General features: G+C 45.8%; 1 protein-coding gene across 6 annotated transcripts in view; it reads left to right on the top strand.

Moving 5' to 3' along the window:
* Positions 1–27103, top strand: part of LOC124003457 (regulatory-associated protein of mTOR-like) — a 254307-nt gene that overhangs the window by 125175 nt on the left and 102029 nt on the right. For all 6 annotated transcript variants that reach the window (XM_046311732.1, XM_046311730.1, XM_046311729.1 and 3 more), the window contains exons 9-10: positions 18599–18699; positions 21468–21612. In XM_046311732.1, coding sequence (XP_046167688.1) covers positions 18599–18699; positions 21468–21612 — 246 coding nt within the window. The remainder of the gene's footprint in view (positions 1–18598; positions 18700–21467; positions 21613–27103) is intronic.

Here is a 27103-nt window from a genome sequence, read left to right as displayed (position 1 = left end):
AGATAGTCACTCCTCTCTACTCTGCCCCTCTCCAGATAGTCACGTTTCACTCCTCTCTGCCAACTCTACACCCCCCAGATAGTCACTCCTCTCTACTCTGCCCCTCTCCAGATAGACACGTTTCACTCCTCTCTCTGCCTACTCTACACCTCCCAGATAGTCACTCCTCTCTACTCTGCCCCTCTCCAGATAGTCACGTTTCACTCCTCTCTGCCTACTCTACACCCCCCAGATAGTCACTCCTCTCTACTCTGCCCCTCTCCAGATAGACACGTTTCACTCCTCTCTCTGCCTACTCTACACCTCCCAGAGTCACGTTTCACTCCTCTCTCTGCCTACTCTACACCTCCCAGAGTCACGTTTCACTCCTCTCTCTGCCTACTCTACACCTCCCAAATAGTCACTCCTCTCTACTCTGCCCCTCTCCAGATAGTCACGTTTCACTCCTCTCTGCCTACTCTACACCCCCCAGATAGTCACTCCTCTCTACTCTGCCCCTCTCCAGATAGACACGTTTCACTCCTCTCTCTGCCTACTCTACACCTCCCAGATAGTCACGTTTCACTCCTCTCTCTGCCTACATTGCCCCTCTCCAGATAGTCACGTTTCACTCCTCTCTGCCTACTCTACACCCCCCAGATAGTCACTCCTCTCTACTCTGCCCCTCTCCAGATAGACACGTTTCACTCCTCTCTCTGCCTACTCTACACCTCCCAGATAGTCACGTTTCACTCCTCTCTCTGCCTACTCTACCACTCTCCAGATAGTCACGTCTCACTCCTCTCTCTGCCTACTCTGCCCCTCTCCAAGACTGGAAGTGGGTTTAGGATTAGATCCAAACCCCAGAGTTGCCTCCCCTGTGCCCCATAACTCCTCAGGTACCTCTGCCGATCCGCAGCCTATTCCTCTTTCAAACAATCCCCTGTTTCAAAGGAGAGGATACAAGAAGTCTCTCTCTCTTCAGGTGGATAAGGTCCTTCTCTCATGCTCACTATCTATCTCTCTCTCTCCCTTTGGCATCATGTCTAGCTCTCTTCCCACCGTCTCTGTAGCATTCTCTTCTCTTCCTCTCTCTCTCTCTGACGTTTGGAGATGCCTCTGTGGAGGATAAAAACTGCTTGAGAAATAACCAGGTGGAAAAGAGAACCTTTCAACTAACAATCAGAGTGAGATCTCGCTCTCTCTCGCTCTATTCTCCTTCTTTCATATCAGTACATCACGGGCCGGTTTTGACAGCTTTGGCACCTCTCACTGGACTGGAGTGAGGGCTGCGGCGAGAAGACATGTAAAGGCACGTCAGGAGGCTCATACGAGCGTCAGTCTTATCGTGGGTTTGCGTCAGAGGTTGAGGTCGTTCTGGGAAAAGGCTCCCCTCTGGAAACGGAGCTACCTTCCTAGTGTTTTAAAGTGACTGCATTCCGACTTGATACAGACCCAAAATAAATCCAAATGCAGTTTGCGTTTGAGTGCTTTGCAAGTGTGAGGATGTTTTTGGGAATCTTCGTCTCAACTGAATGTGTAGAGTGTATTCCGCAGTGGACTCGTTCGGTATCGCCTCGAGAGTTGGACAACAGCCGACCCAGTGTAATCAGTTTGGGTCAAAGTTCGTGCTGGTTAGGGCCTCTCGGGTGGCGCAGTGGTTAAGGGCGCTGTACTGCAGCTCCAGCTGCACAGACTCTGGGTTCGCGCCCAGGCTCTGTCGTAACCGGCCGCGACGTACAATTGGCCTAGCTTCGTCCGGGTTAGGGAGGGCCTGGCCGGTATCCTTGTCTCATCGCGCACCAGCGACTCCTGTGGCGGGCCGGGCGCATTGCACCAAGGTTGCCAGGTGCACTGTGTTTCCTCCGACACATTGGTTACGGGTTGGATTCGCGCTGTGTTAAGAAGCAGTGCGGCTTGGTTGGGTTGTGTATCGGAGGACGCATGACTTTCAACCTTCGTCTCTCCCAAGCCCGTATGGGAGTTGAAGCGATTAGACAAGATAGTAGCTACTAACAATTGAATACCATGAAATTGGGGAGAAAAGGGGCTAAAATTCAAAAAAAAAAAAAAAGTTTGTGCTGGGAAAGGCTTCCCTTCGGAGTGTGTTTAAGTGACGACGTTCAGATCTGACCCAGATGCAGACCAAAGCTCTGTACACCACTCAAAGCTCTGGTTTTTCAGAGCTGTACTGCAGTACAGCACCCGTAACTACTTCAAAATCACCTCACAGTTGGATTTCACCCGTTAAGTACCGGAGATCAGTGCGACAGAAGGTTTTTAGACCGGTTGCTCTGTCCTCAGGCCAGTTCTGTTGGGTCTCATAAGAACATGTCCATAGCAGAGTTCATACCTTGTCACAACACTCATTTATTGGACCTTCTCATTTACCTCTATCTGGAATTTTATTTATTTATATCTGAATGCTATAATGTTGCAACCTCCTGAACAGGCCCCAGGTGTATTAGTGCTGAGTTGGACCAAAACCATGAACACACACCCTGTGTGGTTCTCCAGGACCGGGGTTTAGACCGCTACAATAAGGAGTGGTGCTGAAGCGTTAGCTTCCGGAAGGCTGAGCTGTGTCAGTGTGTGTTTCAGCGCTGGGCCCCAGGAGATGGTGACATTTACCTCCCAGCTGAGTTTGTGACTCAGTCAGCACATGGCCATGACTCCCTCCGTGTGTTCAGTGTTAACCGGCCATAATGGAGAGACACACACTTTCTGCTCAGAGGGCCAAGGTGTTACATATCAACAGCCGACCCCCATTACATAAGACTAAGTCACTGCAAAGAACTTGGACCAACCAGTAATTACATTATTTACTTCTTCTCTACCTCCTACACGCACGCACACGTATTGCAAAAGGATCTTAGATAAGAGATTTCGAGTCACGATTCTAAACCATGTCAGTTATCATGACTAATACTCTACTTCACTCAGATGCAATATAATGGATGTTGTTTATTTTCTCTTTTGACTTCACTCCTACATCCGCCAAACCCTGGCTCCTGAACAAGGATGATCCTTTCTTATCAAGAAACACAGGTCTTTTTTCTTTTAATTTCCCCTGAACTGTTTTCCTACTGCATGGGAATAACATGGGATAATAACTTGAGCTAGGATTCCAATTCTAATCCTGCAGCCTATTGAAACGGTGTCTTCCAGACCCCCTGGAGGGGTGCAGTGGTCTCTGAGTTGGGAAGGGCTGTGCTCATCATGCCTCGTCACTTGGCTTATGGGTCATTATTTCATGTGACATAGTCACCTGAGAGACTTGGAAACTCAGCAGTGACACTGGCGCACTCTGCCTTCTGGGAAATAAATACATGAAAACGAATCCATTAATAAATGGGAAACACTTGTGTGACGGGTAACAATTAGGGTTGGCCAGGGATATTATACTTTGACCAGGATATCCATCCATCCTTCCATTACCTCTGTATCCGCTCTTAATCCTTGAACAAAGAGGGAAACCAATTTACCTCGTCACTTTTCTGGGACACAGGTTGTCCTGTCCGGAATGATAAATGTTTCCTCTTTGGTGCTTCATGGTGTTGCCAATCATTGTTGACTGGAACACCCAGTACTCAGTGATTTTACTCCACAAAGCCACCAGCCTTTCATCTAAACAGTAATATGATGTTATAGGTTGTATTGTTTTAGCCAATCAAACTTTGGAAATCCTGTCGACGTGTTAGTGAATAATATTGGGAGGGTAGGTTTTACGGAATTGTTGATAACAAATTGTTTACCTCAAGCAGGAATCCTGAGAAAACACGTCTTTACATGTCGTTGCTCACCAGTGCCCCCCCACCCCCAGTCGAACGGAGTCAAGGTTATGGCAGAAACATGTAGTCCTCTTTTTCCTCCATTCTAATACATTTAGCTGAGTGAGCATGTGTTGTTTGTACTGACTGCTCATGTGTGTTAGGCCAGATGAATGGGAGCGGTGGGGTGAGCTCTTGTGGGGTTTAGCAGGTCTGAATGGGAAATAGAGATGGTGTCTCTTTGATGTTGTGACACTCTGCTCTTTCACATGAGCGATGCCTTGTCTTTTCCTTCCTAACCCTCGTTTGCAGCGGCTGTTGCAAACTCAACGGCTAGGAGGCATCACTTCTGTGGTGAATAAGAGTTCAATGTTAATTTGATTCGCAACTAAAGCTCACGCCGGAGTTGACTTCGTTCTGTAGTTATTATCTGAACCATTCTGACATCGGACCATAGTCCTCACATCCTCGGAACCGGAGGTTATATTGTCGTCAAGGCTTTATATAGGAAGGGAGAGGAGGGCGTGTTTGAAATGTTTTATAGCCCATGTCCCTTCACACGGGCGGGCCACTGATTGAGCAGAGCCCTACCTTATGAAAACCCAAATCTCACATGTTAGAAGCTAAAAATCACATTTCCTCCCATCACCAATAATTTCATATTCAAACATTTAAATTGAACAACAATTCCATGTGAATCTGATAACTCTGATGTGTAGACTTTCCACTGTAGAGTTTGCCATTTTATCATTGAGAATGTCTCAGATGACAACCAAACTGACATCATATTCATTAACCTCTAGCGTCGAGCAATCCCGTATCCGGGAGCGTAATCATTGCCTCAAGCTCATTACCATATAAATAAATATATTCAAACACAAGCTTCGACTTTTGTTAACAACACTGTCATCTCAGATTTTCAAAATATGCTTTTCAACCAAAACTACACAAGCATTTGTGTAAGAGTATTGATACCCTAGCATTCAGCAGCAACATTTTCACAAAAACAAGAAAAGCATTCAAATAAAATAATTTACCTTTGAAGAACTTCGGATGTTTTCAATGACGAGACTCTTAGTTAGATAGCAAATGTTAATTTTTTCCAAAAAGATTATTTGTGTAGACGAAATGGCTCCGTTTTGTTCATCACGTTTGGCTAAGAAAAACACTGGAAAATGCAGTCACTTACAACGGCAATCTTTTTTCCAAATTAGCTCCATAATATCGACAGAAACATGGCAAACGTTGTTTAGAATCAATCCTCAAGGTGTTTTTCACATATCTATTCGATAATCTATCAGTGGTGGCAGTTGCCTTCTCATCAGAAGAAAACTGAAAAATACTGCAGCTGGAGATTACGCAATAATTGCGATGGAGGACACCAAGCGACCACCTGGTAGATGTAGTCTCTTATGGTCAGTCTTCCAATGATATGCCTACAAATACGTCACAATGCTGCAGACACCTTGGGGAAAACGTGGAAAACGTAAGCTGACTCCTAGCTCCTTCACAGCCATATAAGGAGTCATTGCCATGAGGCGGTTTCAAAAAATGCGGCACTTCCTGATTGTATTTTTATCTTTTTTTTTCTGTAACATCAGTTCTGTGGCACTCACAGACAATATCTTTGCAGTTTTGGAAACGTCAGTGTTTTCTTTCCAAAGCTGTCAATTATATGCATAGTCGAGCATCTTTTCGTGACAAGATATCTTGATTAAAACGGGAACGTTTTTCATCCAAAAATTAAAATGGTGACCCCTATATCCAAGAAGTTAAGTACCACCGCATATGTTCAATTGGTCGGATTGCCAGAATATAGTTCATTTCCCCCCACCTTCTGATATTCCCAGAATCTCTGTTAACCAAGGGTTTTGCAAATATAACATCAGTAGGTTAGAGAGAGGAAAAAGGGGGAAAGAGGTATTTATGACTGTCATGAACCTACCCCCAGGCCAAGGTCATGACAGATGACTGGGAAAAAGGAAACTCCTTATTTGACATCAACAGGAAGTCCTATCTGACCAACTAGTGCCATCAGGGAACTAACTAGTGTAGGCTATTGTATAGGGCACAAGGGGAAGATGGATCCTAATCTAGATTACTGGCAAAGTTTGTATTGGTAGAACCGCCTGGCCTTTCAGCCTATCAGCACCCGCTAGAGAACGTTGCCGGGCATACTCTTTAGCATATGCATCAGATGCATATCAACCTGTAAGGTGCGCAAACATGCTTGATAAATAGTGCATAAACTATTGTAAGTGATTAATTGCGTGAAGAAATATTCAGTATAATCCATTTGATCAACTTAATTTGTAGAGTTATAGTAACCAAGTCCAGTTACAACTTCTGACAGCAAGTAAAAATAAAATAACATTTGCTGTATTCCTAAACAGTCACCAGTGCATTAAAAAATATATATATATTTGACCTTTATTTAACCAGGTAGGCTAGTTGAGAACAAGTTCTCATTTGCAACTGCGACCTGGCCAAGATAAAGCATAGCAGTGTGAACAGACAACAGTTACACATGGAGTAAACAATTAGCAAGTCAATAACACAGTAGAAAAAAAGGGGAGTCTATATACAATGTGTGCAAAAGGCATGAGGAGGTAGGCGAATAATTGCAATTTTGCAGATTAACACGAGTGATAAATGATCAGATGGTCATGTACAGGTAGAGATATTGGTGTGCAAAAGAGCAGAAAAGTAAATAAATAAAAACAGTATGCGGATGAGGTAGATGAAAATGGGTGGGCTATTTACCAATAGACTATGTGCAGCTGCAGCGATCGGTTAGCTGCTCAGATAGCTGATGTTTGAAGTTGGTGAGGGAGATAAAAGTCTCCAACTTCAGCAATTTTTGCAATTCGTTCCAGTCACAGGCAGCAGAGTACTGGAACGAAAGGAGGCCAAATGAAGTGTTGGCTTTAGGGATGATCAGTGAGATACACCTGCTGGAGCGCGTGTTAAGGATGGGTGTTTGCCATCGTGACCAGTGAACTGAGATAAGGCGGAGCTTTACCGAGCATGGACTTGTAGATGACCTGGAGCCGGTGGGTCTGGCGACGAATATGTAGCGAGGGCCAGCCAACTAGAGCATACAAGTCGCAGTGGTGGGTGGTATAAGGTGCTTTAGTGACAAAACGGATGGCACTGTGATAAACTGCATCCAGTTTGCTGAGTAGGGTATTGGAAGCCATTTTGTAGATGACATCGCCGAAGTTGAGGATCGGTAGGATAGTCAGTTTTACTAGGGTAAGTTTGGCAGCGTGAGTGAAGGAGGCTTTGTTGCGGAATAGAAAGCCGACTCTTGATTTGATTTTCGATTGGAGATGTTTGATATGAGTCTGGAAGGAGAGTTTGCAGTCTAGCCAGACACCTAGGTGCTTATAGATGTCCACATATTCAAGGTCGGAACCATCCAGGGTGGTGATGCTAGTCGGGCATGCGGGTGCAGGCAGCGATCGGTTGAAAAGCATGCATTTGGTTTTACTAGCGTTTAAGAGCAGTTGGAGGCCATGGAAGGAGTGTTGTATGGCATTGAAGCTCGTTTGGAGGTTAGATAGCACAGTGTCCAACGACGGGCCGAAAGTATATAGAATGGTGTCATCTGCGTAGAGGTGGATTAGGGAATCGCCCGCAGCAAGAGCAACATCATTGATATACACAGAGAAAAGAGTCGGCCCGAGAATTGAACCCTGTGGCACCCCCATAGAGACTGCCAGAGGACCGGACAGCATGCCCTCCGATTTGACACACTGAACTCTGTCTGCAAAGTAATTGGTGAACCAGGTAAGGCAGTCATCCGAAAAACCGAGGCTACTGAGTCTGCCGATAAGAATATGGTGATGGACAGAGTCGAAAGCCTTGGCAAGGTCGATGAAGCCGGCTGCACAGTACCGTCTTTTATCGATGGCGGTTATGATATCGTTTAGTACCTTGAGTGTGGCTGAGGTGCACCCGTGACCGGCTCGGAAACCAGATTGCACAGCGGAGAAGGTACGGTGGGATTCGAGATGGTCGGTGACCTGTTTGTTGACTTGGCTTTCGAAGACCTTAGATAGGCAGGGCAGGATGGATATAGGTCTGTAACAGTTTGGGTCCAGGGTGTCTCCCCCTTTAAAGAGGGGGATGACTGCGGCAGCTTTCCAATCCTTGGGGATCTCAGACGATATGAAAGAGAGGTTGAACAGGCTGGTGATAGGGGTTGCGACAATGGCGGCGGATAGTTTCAGAAATAGAGGGTCCAGATTGTCAAGCCCAGCTGATTTGTACGGATCCAGGTTTTGCAGCTCTTTGAGAACATCTGCTATCTGGATTTGGGTAAAGGAGAGCCTGGAGAGGCTTGGGCGAGGAGCTGCGGGGGGGGCTGTTGGTCGAGGTTGGAGTAGCCAGGCGGAAGGCATGGCCAGCCGTTGAGAAATGCTTATTGAAGTTTTCGATAATCATGGATTTATCGGTGGTGACCGTGTTACCTAGCCTCAGTGCAGTGGGCAGCTGGGAGGAGGTGCTCTTGTTCTCCATGGACTTCACAGTGTCCCAGAACTTTTTGGAGTTGGAGCTACAGGATGCAAACTTCTGCCTGAAGAAGCTGGTCTTACTGACTGACTGCGTGTATTGGTTCCTGACTTCCCTGAACAGTTGCATATCGCGGGGACTATTCGATGCTATTGCAGTCCGCCACAGGATGTTTTTGTGCTGGTCGAGGGCAGGCAGGTCTGGAGTGAACCAAGGGCTGTATCTGTTCTTAGTTCTGCATTTTTTGAACGGAGCATGCTTATCTAAAATGGTGAGGAAGTTACTTTTAAAGCATGACCCGGCATCCTCAACTGATGGGATGAGGTCAATGTCCTTCCAGGATACCCGGGCCAGGTCGATTAGAAAGGCCTGCTCACAGAAGTGTTTTAGGGAGCGTTTGACAGAGATGAGGGGTGGTCGTTTGACTGCGGCTCCGTAGCGGATACAGGCAATGAGGCAGTGATCACTGAGATCCTGGTTGAAGACAGGGGAGGTGTATTTGGAGGGCCAGTTGGTCAGGATGACGTCTATGAGGGTGCCCTTTTTTACAGAGTTAGGGTTGTACCTGGTGGGTTCCTTGATGATTTGTGTGAGATTGAGGGCATATAGCTTAGATTGTAGGACTGCCGGGGTGTTAAGCATATCCCAGTTTAGGTCACCTAACAGAACAAACTCTGAAGCTAGATGGGGGGGGGCGATCAATTAAAAAATGGTGTCCAAGAGCACAGCTGGGAGCGGAGGGGGGGTCGATAGCAGGTGGTAACAGTGAGAGACTTATTTCTGGAGAGGTTAATTTTTTAACTTAGATGTTCAAACTGTTTGGGTATAGACCTGGAAACTATGACAGAACTTTGCAGGCTATCTCTGCAGTAGACTGCAACTCCTCCCCCTTTGGCAGTTCTATCTTGACGGAAGATGTTATAGTTGGGTATCGAAATCTGAATTTTTGGTGGCCTTCCTGAGCCAGGATTCGGACACGGCAAGGACATCAGGGTTAGCAGAGTGTGCTAAAGCAGTGAGTAAAACAAACTTAGGGAGGAGGCTTCTGATGTTGACATGCATGAAACCAAGGCTTTTTCGATCACAGAAGTCAACAAATGAGGGTGCCTGGGGACATGCAGGGCCTGGGTTTACCTCCACATCACCCGCGGAACAGAGAAGGAGTAGTATGAGGGTGCGGCTAAAGGCTATCAAAACTGGTCCCCAAGAGCGTTGGGGACAGAGAATAAGAGGAGCAGATTTCTAGGGGCTCCATTGTGAACTAAAACAATGATAACTAACCTGAACAACAGTATACAAGGCATATTGACATTTGAGAGAGACATACAGCGAGGCATACAGTAATCACAGGTGTTGAATTGGGAAAGCTAGCTAAAACAGTAGGTGAGACAACAGCTAATCAGCTAGCACAACAACAGCAGGTAAAATGGCGTTGACTAGGCAACGGGGCCGACAGATAAAACAAACAAGCAGAATGAAGTACCGTGATTAATGGACAGTCCAGCGTGCATCAGCTATGTATTTATTTATTTTACCTTTATTTTACTAGGCAAGTCAGTTAAGAACAAATTTTTATTTTCAATGATGGCCTAGGTTAACTGCCTGTTCAGGGGCAGAACGACAGATTTTGTACCTTGTCAGCTCGGGGATTTGAACTTGCAACCTTTCGGTTACTAGTCCAATGCTCTAACCACTAGGCTACCCTGCCGCCCCAAGAGATCGGTGTCCAGGGGGCAGCGGTGGATGGGGCAGGGAAGCTGGACTGGCGAGTGTTATCCAGGTAAAAAAACAACTAACAATGACTAAATAGCTTGTAGCTAGTTAGCTGGTTAGCTTCTGGAGGTTCTTGAGTGTGTTTTAAGAATAATAGCGGTTCTGTATCACATTGGGTGAGGCAGGTTTCCGGAAGGTATAAACAAATTAAAAATCTAAAAGAGATAGAAAGTAAATATGGGTCCAGTGAGTGTTTGGGACGCGGCGATTCAGACGGTTAGCAGGCCTGTGGTAACAAGCTAACAGTTCGTAGGCCGGGACAAAATAAGGTAGCAGTTAGCGGACTGGAGCTAAACAAGCTAGCAGTTAGCAGGCCGAATTAGCAAGCAAGGAGATAGCAAGGGCTATCTTTGGGGGACGTCGCGATGGGGTGAGTCTGTTTATTCCTCTTCATGCGGTGACATCGATAGACCGGTCTTGGGCCCGGGTATTGTAGCCCAGGAGTATGCTACGGTGGTAGCACAGGTGCTCTGGCCAGGCTAGCTTCAAGCTAAGTGGGTGGAAACGCTAGCCAGGAGTAATCATCCGGGGTTGCGGTTTAGCTAGATAGCTAGTTGTGAAGATCCAGCTGAAAAAATGTTCCGTTTGCGGTGGGAATCCGGGGATGAAAAATAAATAGATCCGTTATGCTCTGGTTAGTCGCGTTGTTCGAACTGGCGAGAGCTTTCTGAGCTAAAGATTAGCTGATGACTGGTTAGCTGAAGACCGCTAGCATAGCTGGTGGTTAGCTAGCTAGCTTCAGTTGAGGGGTTCCGGTTCCGAAGTAAATATAAATACTTTAGGAAAAATAGCTACATTGGGTGAGGCGGGTTGCAGGAGAGTATTTGGAAGCTTAGGTTTAGCAAAATGTTTTTAAAGAGATATGCAAAGAAAAATATGTAAAAACGAAAAAGAAACGATATAGACAAGGGACACGGCACGACAGGATGACTTACTGCTACGCCATCTTGGAATCACAATCAACAATTGTAAAGGGTGAATTGCGTAAATATATATTCATGACAAGGTACAATCAACAAATTACTGTTTTATATCGGACACTGTATTGTTCCCTTATGTAAGTGTCTTTACGCATTAATCAATTTCCTCTTCTTTTTTGGGGGGTCCACAGTCAGCGCACAGCTTCGGGGCTTTGTATGAGCAAGCCCCACAAACAAATCGGTTGCACTGCACACAGTTTTCATGGGCCTTGCTTCATATGCACCTGCCGCAGTATCACCTCAGTTGGACACCATCCAACCCAGTGTAAACAGTTTGCGGCAGCCAGCCCAGTGTAATCAATTTGAAAATGTCCGCCCCATACCGATCAGACCAAAAGGACTCCACGTCATGCTCTTTCCGCCGTACTCCCCGCGGACGTACAAGAGTTCAATAAATGCTTAGAGTTCATCCAAAGACATGTCCCACCTACTGTTTACTTTTCTATGCACATGAGCAACAGTACCATCTCTGATGTGCTTCAACATCTGCATGTCAAACAAACTCCTCCCTCTTTTCTACCCAAACCGTGCCGTCCCTCCCAGACTCCTGCCCCGCCGCGCCGTGCCGTCCCTCCCAGACTTCTGCCTCGCCGTGCCGTCCCTCCCAGACTCCTGCCTCGCCGTGCCGTCCCTCCCAGACTCGTGCCGTGCCGTCCCTCCCAGACTCCTGCCTCGCCGTGCCGTCCCTCCCAGACTCCTGCCTCGCCGCGCCGTGCCGTCCCTCCCAGACTCCTGCCCCGCCGCGCCGTGCCGTCCCTCCCAGACTCCTGCCTCGCCGTGCCGTCCCTCCCAGACTCCTGCCTCGCCGTGCCGTCCCTCCAGACTCCTGCCTCGCCGTGCCGTCCCTCCCAGACTCCTGCCTCGCCATGCCGTCCCTCCCAGACTCCTGCCTCGCCGTGCCGTCCCTCCCAGACTCCTGCCTCGCCGTGCCGTCCCTCCCAGACTCCTGCCTCGCCGTGCCGTGCCGTCCCTCCCAGACTCCTGCCTCGCAGTCTGTTGGCTCTGAGTTTTTTCTGTGGAGAAGCTCAGGCATCAGAGGCGGAAGTCAACATCCGAATCAGATGAAGACTCTTCATCAGCAATGTTTAGTTCAAGCTCAGTATATGATCATATTATTATTATATTATTATATTATCCATCCAACTCGAACTCATCAAAATTCTGCAGCGTTTGCAATACTTTTAGTGTGTCCATTCTTTTGGTTCGTCTTGCCATTGTGAACTACACACTGTATGTTGTACTCGGTGTCTAATTTGACTGTCACAGAGGGAAATTATATACCATTTCTAGCCTCTCATAATAAAATAGACTGCCCACAATTCTTTATCAAAATTACAATATAGTTCTAAATTGAAGGATGTCTGCGAGTATAACAGAACTCATATGGCAGGCAAGAACCTGAGAAGAAATCCAAACAGGAAGTGAGAAATCTGAGGTTGGTATATATTCAAACCATTCCCTATTGAAATCCCATCTAGGGCTTCCACTTGATGTCAACCGTCTATAGAAATTTGAATGAGGCTTCTACTGTGTTGTGGGAATCAGACTACTGGCAGAGAGCCAGTTCCAGGTCACGCGCATAACGCATGATATCTTCCTGCGTTCTGTTCCTCCTCAAGACACAAAGGAATTCTCCAGTTGGAACTATATTGAAGATTTATGATAAAAACATCCTAATGATTGATTCTGTACTTAGTTTGAAATGTTTCTTCAACCTGTAATATAACTTTTTGGATATTATGTCCCAAAAAAATGGTGGACCAGCACCAGCGTTTGGATAGGTGTACCAAACGCACTAAAAAAAGTAGCTAATTGGACATAAATAACGGACATTATCGAACAAATCAAGTATTTATTTTGCACCTGGCATTCATGGGAGTGCATTCTGATGAAGATCATCAAAGGTAAGGGAATATTTAGCATGTCATTTATGGTTTATGTTGACTCCAACATGGCGGCTAATTTGAATACTGTTCTGAGCGCCATCTTAGATTATTGCATGGTTTGCTTTTTCCATAAAGTTCTTTTAAAATCTGACACAGCGGTTGCATTAAGGAGAGGTGGTATATCTATAATTCCATGTGTATAACTTGTATTATCATCTACCTTTATGATATGTATTTCTGTTGAATTGATGTGGCTATGCAAAATCACTGGATGTTTTTGGAACTAGTGAATGTAATGTGCCAATGTAAACTTTTTTTAAATGTAAATATGAACTTTATCAAAGAAAACATACATGTATTGTGTAACATGAAGTCCTATGAGTGTCATCTGATGAAGATCATCAAAGGTTAGTGATTAATTTAATCTCTATTTGTGCTTTCTGCGACTCCTCTCTTTGGCTGGAAAAATGGCTGTTTGTATTGTGGTTTCGTGGTGACCTAACATAATTGTTTGTGGTGCTTTCGCTGAAAAGCATATTTGAATTCGGACACTGGTGGGATTAACAACAAGACTACCTTTAAAACTGTATAAGATACATGTATGTTTGAGGAATTTTAATTATGATATTTGTTGTTTTGAATTTGGCGCCCTGCACTTTCACTGGCTGTTGTCATATCATCCCGTTAACGGGATTGCAGCCCAAAGAGGTTTTAAGTCACATGCACCATTATCAGTTTCTATTGCCCATTCATCCATGGAGAGACTCTATCGGAGGCGGTGCAGCCAGTGGGTTTCTCCACGCATCGCGCCGACAGAAACAAACATCTTTCTGGTAAGAAGAGGGGCGGGGGCGTATGCCTTATGGCTAACGAGACGTGGTGTGATCAAAGAAACATACAGGAACTCCAATCCTGCTGTTCACCTGATTTAGAATTCCTCACAATCAAATGTCGACCGCATTATCTACCAAGAGAATTCTCTTCGATTATAATCACAGCCGTATATATTCCCCCCAAGCAGACACATCGATGGCTTTGAACGAACTTTATTTGACTCTTTGCAAACTGGAATCCATTTATCCGGAGGCTGCATTCATTGTAGCTGGGGATTTTAACAAGACTCCCTAAATTTTATCAGCATATCGATTGCGCAACCAGGGCTGGAAAAACCTTGGATCATTGTTACTCTAACTTCCGCAACGCATATAAGGCCCTGCCCCGCCCTCCTTTCGGAAAAGCTGACCACGACTCCATTTTGTTGATCCCTGCCTACAGACAGAAACTAAAACAAGAAGCTCCCACGCTGAGGTCTGTCCAACGCTGGTCCGACCAAGCTGATTCCACACTCCAAGACTGCTTCCATCACGTGGACTGGGATATGTTTCGTATTGCGTCAGACAACAACATTGACGAATACGCTGATTCGGTGTGAGAGTTCATTAGAACGTGCGTTGAAGATGTCGTTCCCATAGCAACGATTAAAACATTCCCTAACCAGAAACCGTGGATTGATGGCAGCATTCGCGTGAAACTGAAAGCGCAAACCACTGCTTTTAATCAGGGCAAGGTGACTGGTAACATGACCGAATACAAACAGTGCAGCTATTCCCTCCGCAAGGCTATCAAACAAGCTAAGCGTCAGTATAGAGACAAAGTAGAATCTCAATGCAACGGCTCATACACAAGAGGTATGTGGCAGGGTCTACAGTCAATCACGGACTACAAGAAGAAAACCAGCACAGTCACGGACCAGGATGTCTTGCTCTCAGGCAGACTAAATAACTTTTTTGCCCGCTTTGAGGACAATACAGTGCCACCGACACGGCCTGGAACGAAAACATGCGGACTCTCCTTCACTGCAGCAGAGGTGAGTGAAACATTTAAACGTGTTAACCCTCGCAAGGCTGCAGGCCCAGACGGCATCCCCAGCCGCGCCCTCAGAGCATGCGCAGACCAGCTGGCCGGTGTGATTACGGACATATTCAATCAATCCCTATACCAGTCTGCTGTTCCCACATGCTTCAAGAGGGCCACAATTGTTCCTGTTCCCAAGAAAGGTAACTGAGCTAAACAACTACCACCCCGTAGCACTCACTTCCGTCATCATGAAGTGCTTTGAGAGACTAGTCAAGGACCATATCACCTCCACCCTACCTGACACCCTAAACCCACTCCAATTTGCTTACCGCCCAAATAGGTCCACAGACGATGCAATCTCAACCACACTGCACACTGCCCTAACCCATCTGGACAAGAGGAATACCTATGTGAGAATGTTGTTCATCGACTACAGCTCTGCATTCAACATCATAGTACCCTCCAAGCTCGTCGTCAAGCTCGAGACCCTGGGTCTCGACCCCGCCCTGTGCAACTGGGTACTGGACTTCCTGACGGGCTGCCCCCAGGTGGTGAGGGTAGGCAACATCTCCACCCCGCTGATCCTCAACACTGGGGCCCCACAAGGGTGCCTTCTGAGCCCTCTCCTGTACTCCCTGTTCACCCACGACTGCGTGGCCACGCACGCCTCCAACTCAATCATCAAGTTTGCGGACGACACAACAGTGGTAGGCTTGATTACCAACAACGACGAGACGGCCTACAGGGAGGAGGTGAGGGCCCTCGGAGTGTGGTGTCAGGAAAATAACCTCCCACACAACGTCAACAAAACTAAGATGATTGTGGACTTCAGGAAACAGCAGAGGGAACACCCCCCTATCCACATCGATGGAACAGTAGTGGAGAAGGTAGTAAGTTATGTTCCTCGGCATACACATCACAGACAAACTGAATTGGTCCACTCACACAGACAGCATCGTGAAGAAGGCGCAGCAGCGCCTCTTCAACCTCAGGAGGCTGAAGAAATTCGGCTTGTCACCAAAAGCACTCACAAACTTTTACAGATGCACAATCGAGAGCATCCTGGCGGGCTGTATCACCGCCTGGTACAGCAACTGCTCCGCCCACAACCGTAAGGCTCTCCAGAGGGTAGTGAGGTCTGCACAACGCATCACTGGGGGCAAACTACCTGCCCTCCAGGACACCTACACCACCCGATGTTACAGGAAGGCCATAAAGATCATCAAGGACAACAACCACCTGAGCCACTGCCTGTTCACCCCGCTATCATCCAGAAGGCGAGGTCAGTACAGGTGCATCAAAGCTGGGACCGAGAGACTGAAAAACAGCTTCTATCTCAAGGCGATCAGACTGTTAAACAGCCACCACTAACATTGAGTGGCTGCTGCCAACACACTGACACGGACTCAACTCCAGCCACTTTAATAATGGGAATTGATGGAAAATGATGTAAAATATATCACTAGCCACTTTAAACAATGCTACCTAATATAATGTTACATACCCTACATTAAAGTGACTGTTCCACTGGATGTCAAGGTGAATGCACCAATTTGTAAGTCGCTCTGGATAAGAGCGTCTGCTAAATGACTTAAATGTTATTCATCTCATATGCATACGTATATACTGTACTCTATCATCTACTGCATCCTTATGTAATACATGTATCACTAGCCACTAACTATGCCACTTTGTTTACATACTCATCTCATATGTATATACTCTACTCGATACCATCTACTGTATCTTGCCTATGCTGCTCTGTACCATCACTCATTCATATATCTTTATGTAAATATTCTTTATCCCCTTACACTTGTGTGTGTATAAGACAGTAGTTTTGGAATTGTTAGTTAGATTACTTGTTGGTTATTCCTGCATTGTCGGAACTAGAAGCACCAGCATTTCGCTACGCTCGCATTAACATCTGCTAACCATGTGTATGTGACAAATACAATTTGATTTGATGACAGAATAGCATATTTTAATTGTATTATGTTACTCGTTTTTACGTAGTAGGCATAGCAATGCTGCTGCGTAAGTGATCATGTGCTGAATTCATGGACAGCAGGGATGTTCTTGGAAAAAGTGACATCTGGAAATAGAGCTGCACCTCTTGAATTATATGAGAGCTTTTTGACAAAGGTATGTGTAATAGAAACTGCAGAATATGCTCTTTCTGATACTATTTACACATGTAAATGTTTTACTTGCATGTGACTCTGAAGGAGGATATGATAAAGTGATGCTCCTTTCCCTGCATGTGCAGTTTGCCAACTGATAGGCCTTAAATTGTCACTCATCGGATTATAGTCAATTGAATCTTGTTTGTAGTCTGTGGGTATAGTTTGGGTGTAGTTTGGATGCGCCGGCTGGGCAGGCTGACTGGCGTTGTTGTTTCCCGCTCATCAACTGAGAGAGTCAAGGATATGTTTTGCATTATTCTGAAGGCCTACTGCACCATGTAGCATGTTTTAGTTTCCCCTACAGTAAATAAAACAGTTCCATAACAGCTTCTGTTCACAAAGTAAAACTTAAAAGAGAACGGTATCAGCCCCGACGTTGATTTGCTGCTGATAAATAGGCATAACACCAACTCATCATTACACTATTGTCTTTCTAAATTAAATCAACCTCTTCACCCTCATCAATCAGTTAGGCCTAATATGAATTTAATTCTGAATTAAGGTGCACAGTTTTTGCCCATTCATCCATTTGTCATTAATTTAGTGAGGAGAGAGTCGCATTATCACCTGGGTGGGTACCAATGTCCTGCAGCACATTGACTTGGTGGGTTAAGTTTGGAATAGGTGTGGGAAAAAACTGACCAGGTGAATCCAGGTGAAAGCTATGATCCCTTACTGATGTCACTTGTTAAATCCGCTTCAATCAGTGTGGATGAAGGGGAGGAGACTGGTTAAAGAAGGATTTTTAAGCCTTGAAACAATTGAGACATGAATTGTGTACGTGTGCCATTCAGAGGGTGAATGGGCAAGACAAAAGATTTCAGTGCCTTTGAATCGGGTACAGTTGTAGGTGCCAGATGCACTGTTTGTCAAGAACTGCATCGCTGCTGGGTCTTTAACACTCAACAGTTTCCTGTGTGTATCAAGAATGGTCCACCACCAAGAACATCCAGCCAACTTGACAAAACTGTGGGAAGCATTGGAGTCAACATGGGCCAGCATCCCTGTGGAACACTTTCGGCGCCTTTTAGAGTCCATTCCCTGACAAATTGAGGCTGTTCTGAAGGCAAGGGGGGCGCAACACAATATTAGGAAGGTGTTCTTAATGTTTGTGCGCTTAGTGTATTCTTTATGGAATATACAGGTAACTGCCAAAATAATGGATACGCTTGAGTAAATGAGGGATACAAAGTATATTAAAAACAGGTGCTTCCACACAGGTTTGGTTCCTGACTTAAGACATTTACAAATGTATAAAATGCTGGGCAGGCCATTATATTGGTTACCATGGCTATGCCTCCATAGGATGACAATGCCCCCTTCATCAGGGCTCGAGTGTCCACTGAATGGTTTGATGAGCATGAAAGTGATGTATGATGCCATGGCAGTCTGTTACAATCTCAACCCAGTTTAACACTTATGGGAGATTCTTGAGCGGTGCCTGAGACAGCATTTTCCACCACTATCAACAAAACACCAAATGAATTTTCTTGCGGATTCCTCCAACAAAGATCCAGAGACTTGTAGGTGCATTGAAGCTGTTCTGACTCATGGTGGCCCAACGCCATTAAGACATTACGTTGGGGTTTCCTTTATTTTGACAGTTACTGGTATATTAATGTTACTGACAAACCTATGGTGTTGTGTAGGATACCTGGGAGACTGAATGACAGACGCACCCCACTGGGAGAGCTCAACTGGATCTTCACTGCTATCACTGACACTATCGCCTGGAACGTGCTGCCCAGAGGTACACACGTACACACACACACACACACACACACACACACACACACACACACACACACACACACACACACACACACACACACACACACACACACACACACACACACACACACACACACACACACACACACACACACACACACACACACACACACACACACACACACACACACACACACACACACACACACACGAGCTTGGGAGCATATATGCATGCGCACACACTCATACCCCTGTGTCTACCTGGGCTGGCCAGACAAGTAGAAAGTCACTCACACACAAACACTCATGTGAGTCGTGATGTGAGAGGAGAACAGTGGTAATGTGCTGATAAGCCCCAGAAACCATACAGAACTGCCATTCATTAATCAGCCTCCATCACAGTGAATGTCCTTCATGAAGGCACGGCACACCCAATCCAACCTCACCACACACCTCACTCTCACAAACTACACTCACACAGACATACTCACACACACCCAATCCAACCTCACCACACACCTCACAAACTACACTCACAACATACTACACTCCAACACAGACATACTCTCACAAACTACACTCACACAGACAATCCAACACCCAATCCAACCTCACCACACACCTCACTCTCACAAACTACACTCACACAGACATACTCACACACACCCAATCCAACCTCACCACACACCTCACTCTCACAAACTACACTCACACAGACATACTCACACACACCCAATCCAACCTCACCACACACCTCACTCTCACAAACTACACTCACACAGACATACTCACACACACCTCAATCCACAGACATACTCACCACACCCAACCTCACTCACTCTCACAAACTACACTCACACAGACATACTCACACACACCCAATCCAACCTCACCACACACCTCACTCTCACAAACTACACTCACACAGACATACTCACACACACCCAATAATCACACACACCTCACTCTCACAAACTACACTCACACAGACATCTCACAAACTACACTCACACAGACACTCACACAGACTACACACACACCTAATCCAACCTCACCACACACCTCACTCTCACAAACTACACTCACACAGACGTACTCACACACACCTAATCCAACCTCACCACACACCTCACTCTCACAAACTACACTCACACAGACATACTCACACACAAAAGCACGTGAACACGCACACTCCAATCACGCCACAATCAAAACACTTATGCACAGACAGACTCAAGCCCTCTCTCTCACACACACACACCAATTATCATTAGTTGGGGATAAACACTGAAGAAACCTGGCCCCATTAAACTAAATGAGATAATGCATGAATTAATAATACGAGTTGAAAATGTCACTACGGCCCCCTGCCTTGATCTATCTGGCGCTGCTACTGCACTCTGCCTGTGTCCACATTCAATACACACACACTACATACACACACAATAGATACATACACACATACAGTGCATTCAATGCACAATACATGCACACCTACAGGGCATTCGGTAAGCATTGATCCCTTGACTTTTCCTCATTTTGTTACATTACAGCCTTATTCTCATCAATCTACACAATATACCCCATAATGACAAAATGAAAACAGGTTTTTAGTAATTGTTGCTAGTGTATTAAAAATTAAACATGCCTTATTTACATAAGTGAGTCTCATGAGTCTTGAAATTGAGCCCAGGTGCATCCTGTTTCCATTGATCATCCTTGATATTTCTACAACTTGATTGGATTCCACCTGTAGTAAATTCAATTGATTGGACATGATTTTGAAAGGCACACACCTGTCGATATAATGTGCCACATATGATAGTGCATGTCAGAGCAAAACCAAGCCATGAGTTCGAAGGAATTGTCCGTAGAGGTCCGAGACAAGATTGTGTCGATGCACAGATCTGGGGAAGGGTACCAGAAAATGTTTGTAGCATTGAAGGTCCCCAAGAAGACTGTGGCCTCATCATTCTTAAATGAAAGAAGTTTGGAACCACCAAGACTCTTCCTAGAGCTTGTGTAATCGGCGGTTAAGGGCCTATGTCAGGGAGGTGACCAAGAACTTGATGGTCACTCTGACAGAGCTCCAGAGTTCCTCTGTGGAGATGGGAGAACCTTCCAGTATTCAACGATCTCTGCAGCACTCCACCAATCAGGCCGTTATGGTAGAGTGGCCAGACGGAAGCCACTCCACAGTAAAAGGTACATGACAGCCTGCTTTGAGTTTGCCAAAAGGCACCTAAAGGACTCTGGCCATGAGAATCTAGATTGGACTCTTTGGCCTGAATGCCAAGCGTCACGTCTGGAGGAAACCTGGCACCATCATGCTGATGGGAGCCCGGACTTGAACCCGATCGAACATCTCTAGAGAGACCTGAAAATAGCTGTGCGGCAACTTTCCCCATCCAACCTGACAGAGCTTGAGAGGATCTGCAGAGAAGAATGGGAGAAACTCCCCAAATACAGGTGTCAAGCTTTTAGCATTTTACTGAAGAAGACTCGAGACTGTAATCGCTGCCAAAAATGATTAAACAAAGTACTGAGTAAAGGGTCTGAATACTTATGTAAATATTAACATTTTATTTGGAATAAATTTGAGAAATTATAAAATCATGTTTTTGCTTTGTTATTGTGGGCAGATTGATGAGGGAGAAAAAACAATAGAATATCTCTTTCTTTGATGCTGTCTTATTTTCTATCAACCATGGTCCCATGCCCCTATCACTTTCTTTCTTTCCATTCCGTCATGTCCGTTCTTCTCTTACTCATCCTCCCTCTCGCTAGATCTGTTCCAGAAGCTCTTTCGTCAGGACCTGTTGGTGGCCAGTTTATTCCGCAACTTCCTGTTGGCCGAGAGGATTATGAGGTCATACAACTGCACCCCTGTCAGCAGTCCGCGCCTGCCACCTACATACATGCACGCCATGTGGTAAGACACACACACACACTCTGTTGGCCTTTTCTATTAAATCTTATCTGTCTGTCCATTCATTAGATTCATGCTGAAAACTGTCTGCAAAATCCTTTTGTGTGTTTTTCCACTATCAGTTGCTAAAAGCATTAGTTGGGGGAGAGTGTTTTTGCTGAAAGCCTCTTGAGTGAGCGATCGCCTGTTTTCCTCTCTTATTGCCTCCATTATCTCTTCTTAAGAAGACATTAAATAGCACTGAATAATCTGGGGTGCACTTTCCCTTTGTTACTACACCCCATCATAGCTCTAAAGAGATGCTTGAGCCAGCAAGAAAGGAAGCACAGAGCGAGAGAGAGAATGTGGACGGAGGTCAAAGGACAAGCTGGATAGCAGTAAAGAAGGAAGGAAGAGAGTGGAGGAGAGAGACTGATAGGAAGTGTTGAGGTAGCTGGATACAGTAAAGAGGGAAGGGAGAGTAGAGGAGAGAGACTGATAGGAAGTGTTGAGGTAGCTGGATAGCAGTAAAGAAGGAAGGGAGAGTAGAGGAGAGAGACTGATAGGAAGTGTTGAGGTAGCTGGATACAGTAAAGAAGGAAGGGAGAGTAGAGGAGAGAGACTGATAGGAAGTGTCGAGGTAGCTGGATACAGTAAAGAAGGAAGGGAGAGTAGAGGAGAGAGACTGATAGGAAGTGTTGAGGTAGCTGGATACAGTAAAGAAGGAAGGGAGAGTAGAGGAGAGAGACTGATAGGAAGTGTTGAGGTAGCTGGATACAGTAAAGAAGGAAGGGAGAGTAGAGGAGAGAGACTGATAGGAAGTGTTGAGGTAGCTGGATACAGTAAAGAAGGAAGGGAGAGTAGAGGAGAGAGACTGATAGGAAGTGTTGAGGTAGCTGGATACAGTAAAGAAGGAAGGGAGAGTAGAGGAGAGAGACTGATAGGAAGTGTTGAGGTAGCTAGATGGCAGTAAAGAAGGAAGGGAGAGTAGAGGAGAGAGACTGATAGGAAGTGTTGAGGTAGCTAGATAGCAGTAAAGAAGACTGATAGGAAGTGTTGAGGTAGCTGGATACAGTAAAGAAGGGAGAGTAGAGGAGAGAGACTGATAGGAAGTGTTGAGGTAGCTAGATAGCAGTAAAGAAGACTGATAGGAAGTGTTGAGGTAGCTGGATACAGTAAAGAAGGGGGAGTAGAGGAGAGAGACTGATAGGAAGTGTTGAGGTAGCTAGATAGCAGTAAAGAAGAGAGACTGATAGGAAGTGTTGAGGTAGCTGGATAGCAGTAAAGAAGGAATGAAGAGAGTGAAGGAGAGAGACTGATAGGAAGTGTTGAGGTAGCGGGATAGCAGTAAAGAAGGAAGGAAGAGTGGAGGAGAGAGACTGATAAGAAGTGTTGAGGTAGCTGGATAGCAGTAAAGAAGGAAGGGAGAGAGACTGATAGGACGTGTTGAGGTAGCTGGATAGCAGTAAAGAAGGAAGGAAGAGAGTGAAGGACAGACTGATAAGAAGTGTTGAGGTAGCTGGATAGCAGTAAAGAAGGAAGGGAGAGAGACTGATAGGACGTGTTGAGGTAGCTAGATGGCAGTAAAGAGAGACTGATAGGAAGTGTTGAGGTAGCTAGATGGCAGTAAAGAAGGAAGAGTGGAGGAGAGAGACTGATAGGACGTGTTGAGGTAGCTAGATGGCAGTAAAGAAGGAAGAGTGGAGGAGAGAGACTGATAGGAAGTGTTGATGTAGCTGGATAGCAGTAAAGAAGGAAGGAAGAGAGTGAAGGACAGACTGATAAGAAGTGTTGAGGTAGCTGGATAGCAGTAAAGAAGGAAGGGAGAGAGACTGATAGGACGTGTTGAGGTAGCTAGATAACAGTAAAGAAGGAAGAGAGTAGAGGAGAGAGACTGATAGGAAGTGTTGAGGTAGCTAGATGGCAGTAAAGAGAGACTGATAGGAAGTGTTGAGGTAGCTAGATAACAGTAAAGAAGGAAGGAAGAGAGTGGAGGAGAGAGACTAGGAATTGTTGAGGTAGCTAGTTAACAGTAAAGAAGGAAGGAAGAGAGTGGAGGAGAGAGACTAGGAATTGTTGAGGTAGCTAGTTAACAGTAAAGAAGGAAGAGAGTGGAGGAGAGACTAGGAATTGTTGAGGTAGCTAGTTAACAGTAAAGAAGGAAGGAAGAGAGAGAGTGGAGGAGAGAGACTAGGAATTGTTGAGGTAGCTAGATAACAGTAAAGAAGGAAGGAAGAGAGTGGAGGAGAGAGACTAGGAATTGTTGAGGTAGCTAGTTAACAGTAAAGAAGGAAGGAAGAGAGAGAGTGGAGGAGAGAGACTAGGAATTGTTGAGGTAGCTAGTTAACAGTAAAGAAGGAAGGAAGAGAGAGAGTGGAGGAGAGAGACTAGGAATTGTTGAGGTAGCTAGATAACAGTAAAGAAGGAAGGAAGAGAGTGGAGGAGAGAGACTAGGAATTGTTGAGGTAGCTAGTTAACAGTAAAGAAGGAAGGAAGAGAGAGAGTGGAGGAGAGAGACTAGGAATTGTTGAGGTAGCTAGTTAACAGTAAAGAAGGAAGGAAGAGAGTGGAGGAGAGAGACTAGGAATTGTTGAGGTAGCTAGTTAACAGTAAAGAAGGAAGGAAGAGAGTGGAGGAGAGAGACTAGGAATTGTTGAGGTAGCTAGTTAACAGTAAAGAAGGAAGGAAGAGAGTGGAGGAGAGAGACTAGGAATTGTTGAGGTAGCTAGTTAACAGTAAAGAAGGAAGAGAGTGGAGGAGAGAGACTAGGAATTGTTGAGGTAGCTAGTTAACAGTAAAGAAGGAAGAGAGTGGAGGAGAGAGACTAGGAATTGTTGAGGTAGCTAGTTAACAGTAAAGAAGGAAGGAAGAGAGAGAGTGGAGGAGAGAGACTAGGAATTGTTGAGGTAGCTAGTTAACAGTAAGGAAGGAAGAGAGTGGAGGAGAGAGACTAGGAATTGTTGAGGTAGCTAGTTAACAGTAAAGAAGGAAGGAAGAGAGTGGAGGAGAGAGACTAGGAATTGTTGAGGTAGCTAGTTAACAGTAAAGAAGGAAGAGAGTGGAGGAGAGAGACTAGGAATTGTTGAGGTAGCTAGTTAACAGTAAAGAAGGAAGGAAGAGAGTGGAGGAGAGAGACTAGGAATTGTTGAGGTAGCTAGTTAACAGTAAAGAAGGAAGGAAGAGAGTGGAGGATAGGAAGAGAGTGGAGAGACTAGGAATTGTTGAGGTAGCTAGTTAACAGTAAAGAAGGAAGAGAGTGGAGGAGAGAGACTAGGAATTGTTGAGGTAGCTAGTTAACAGTAAAGAAGGAAGGAAGAGAGTGGAGGAGAGAGACTAGGAATTGTTGAGGTAGCTAGTTAACAGTAAAGAAGGAAGAGAGTGGAGGAGAGAGACTAGGAATTGTTGAGGTAGCTAGTTAACAGTAAAGAAGGAAGGAAGAGAGTGGAGGAGAGAGACTAGGAATTGTTGAGGTAGCTAGTTAACAGTAAAGAAGGAAGGAAGAGAGTGGAGGAGAGAGACTAGGAATTGTTGAGGTAGCTAGTTAACAGTAAAGAAGGAAGAGAGTGGAGGAGAGAGACTAGGAATTGTTGAGGTAGCTAGTTAACAGTAAAGAAGGAAGGAAGAGAGTGGAGGAGAGAGACTAGGAATTGTTGAGGTAGCTAGTTAACAGTAAAGAAGGAAGAGAGTGGAGGAGAGAGACTAGGAATTGTTGAGGTAGCTAGTTAACAGTAAAGAAGGAAGGAAGAGAGTGGAGGAGAGAGACTAGGAATTGAGGTAGCTAGTTAACAGTAAAGAAGGAAGAGAGTGGAGGAGAGAGACTAGGAAGTGTTGAGGTAGCTAGTTAACAGTAAAGAAGGAAGGAAGAGAGTGGAGGAGAGAGACTAGGAATTGTTGAGGTAGCTAGTTAACAGTAAAGAAGGAAGGAAGAGAGTGGAGGAGAGAGACTAGGAATTGTTGAGGTAGCTAGTTAACAGTAAAGAAGGAAGGAAGAGAGTGGAGGAGAGAGACTAGGAATTGTTGAGGTAGCTAGTTAACAGTAAAGAAGGAAGAGAGTGGAGGAGAGAGACTAGGAATTGTTGAGGTAGCTAGTTAACAGTAAAGAAGGAAGGAAGAGAGTGGAGGAGAGAGACTAGGAATTGTTGAGGTAGCTAGTTAACAGTAAATCAAATCAAATCAAATCAAATTTATTTATATAGCCCTTCGTACATCAGCTGATATCTCAAAGTGCTGTACAGAAACCCAGCCTAAAACCCCAAACAGCAAACAATGCAGGTGTAAAAGCACGGTGGCTAGGAAAAACTCCCTAGAAAGGCCAAAACCTAGGAAGAAACCTAGAGAGGAACCGGGCTATGTGGGGTGGCCAGTCCTCTTCTGGCTGTGCCGGGTAGAGATTATAACAGAAAATGACCAAGATGTTCAAATGTTCATAAATGACCAGCATGGTCAAATAATAATAAGGCAGAACAGTTGAAACTGGAGCAGCAGCACAGTCAGGTGGACTGGGGACAGCAAGGAGCCATCATGTCAGGTAGTCCTGGGGCACGGTCCTAGGGCTCAGGTCCTCCGAGAGAGAGAAAGAAAGAGAGAATTAGAGAGAGCATATGTGGGGTGGCCAGTCCTCTTCTGGCTGTGCCGGGTGGAGATTATAACAGAACGTGGCCAAGATGTTCAAATGTTCATAAATGACCAGCATGGTTGAATAATAGTAAGGCAGAACAGTTGAAACTGGAGCAGGAGCATGGCCAGGTGGACTGGGGACAGCAAGGAGTCCTCATGTCAGGTAGTCCTGGGACATGGTCCTAGGGCCCAGGCCAGTTGAAACTGGAGCAGCAGCATGGCCAGGTGGACTGGGGACAGCAAGGAGTCATCATGTCAGGTAGTCCTGGGGCATGGTTCTAGGGCTCAGGTCCTCCGAGAGAGAGAAAGAAGGAGAGAAGGAGAGAATTAGAGAACGCACACTTAGATTTACACAGGACACCGAATAGGACAGGAGAAGTACTCCAGATAAACAAACTGACCCTAGCCCCCGACACATAAACTACTGCAGCATAAATACTGGAGGCTGAGACAGGAGGGGTCAGGAGACACTGTGGCCCCATCCGAGGACACCCCGGACAGGGCCAAACAGGAAGGATATAACCCCACCCACTTTGCCAAAGCACAGCCCCCACACCACTAGAGGGAAATCTACAACCACCAACTTACCATCCTGAGACAAGGCCGAGTATAGCCCACAAAGATCTCCGACACGGTACAACCCAAAGGGGGGAAACCCAGACAGGCCGACCACAACAGTGAATCAACCCACCCAGGTGACGCACCCCCCAGGGACGGCACGAGAGAGCCCCAGCAAGCCAGTGACTCAGCCCCGTAACAGGGTTAGAGGCAGAGAATCCCAGTGGAAAAAGGGGAACCGGCCAGGCAGAGACAGCAAGGGCGGTTCGTTGCTCCAGAGCCTTTCCGTTCACCTTCCCACTCCTGGGCCAGACTACACTCAATCATATGACCCACTGAA

This window comes from Oncorhynchus gorbuscha, linkage group LG18 (assembly GCF_021184085.1).
Source record: "Oncorhynchus gorbuscha isolate QuinsamMale2020 ecotype Even-year linkage group LG18, OgorEven_v1.0, whole genome shotgun sequence".
Classification (NCBI taxonomy): domain Eukaryota; kingdom Metazoa; phylum Chordata; class Actinopteri; order Salmoniformes; family Salmonidae; genus Oncorhynchus; species Oncorhynchus gorbuscha.
Note: the sequence above shows the minus strand (reverse complement) of the source record. Positions and strands in the feature narration are given on the sequence as shown.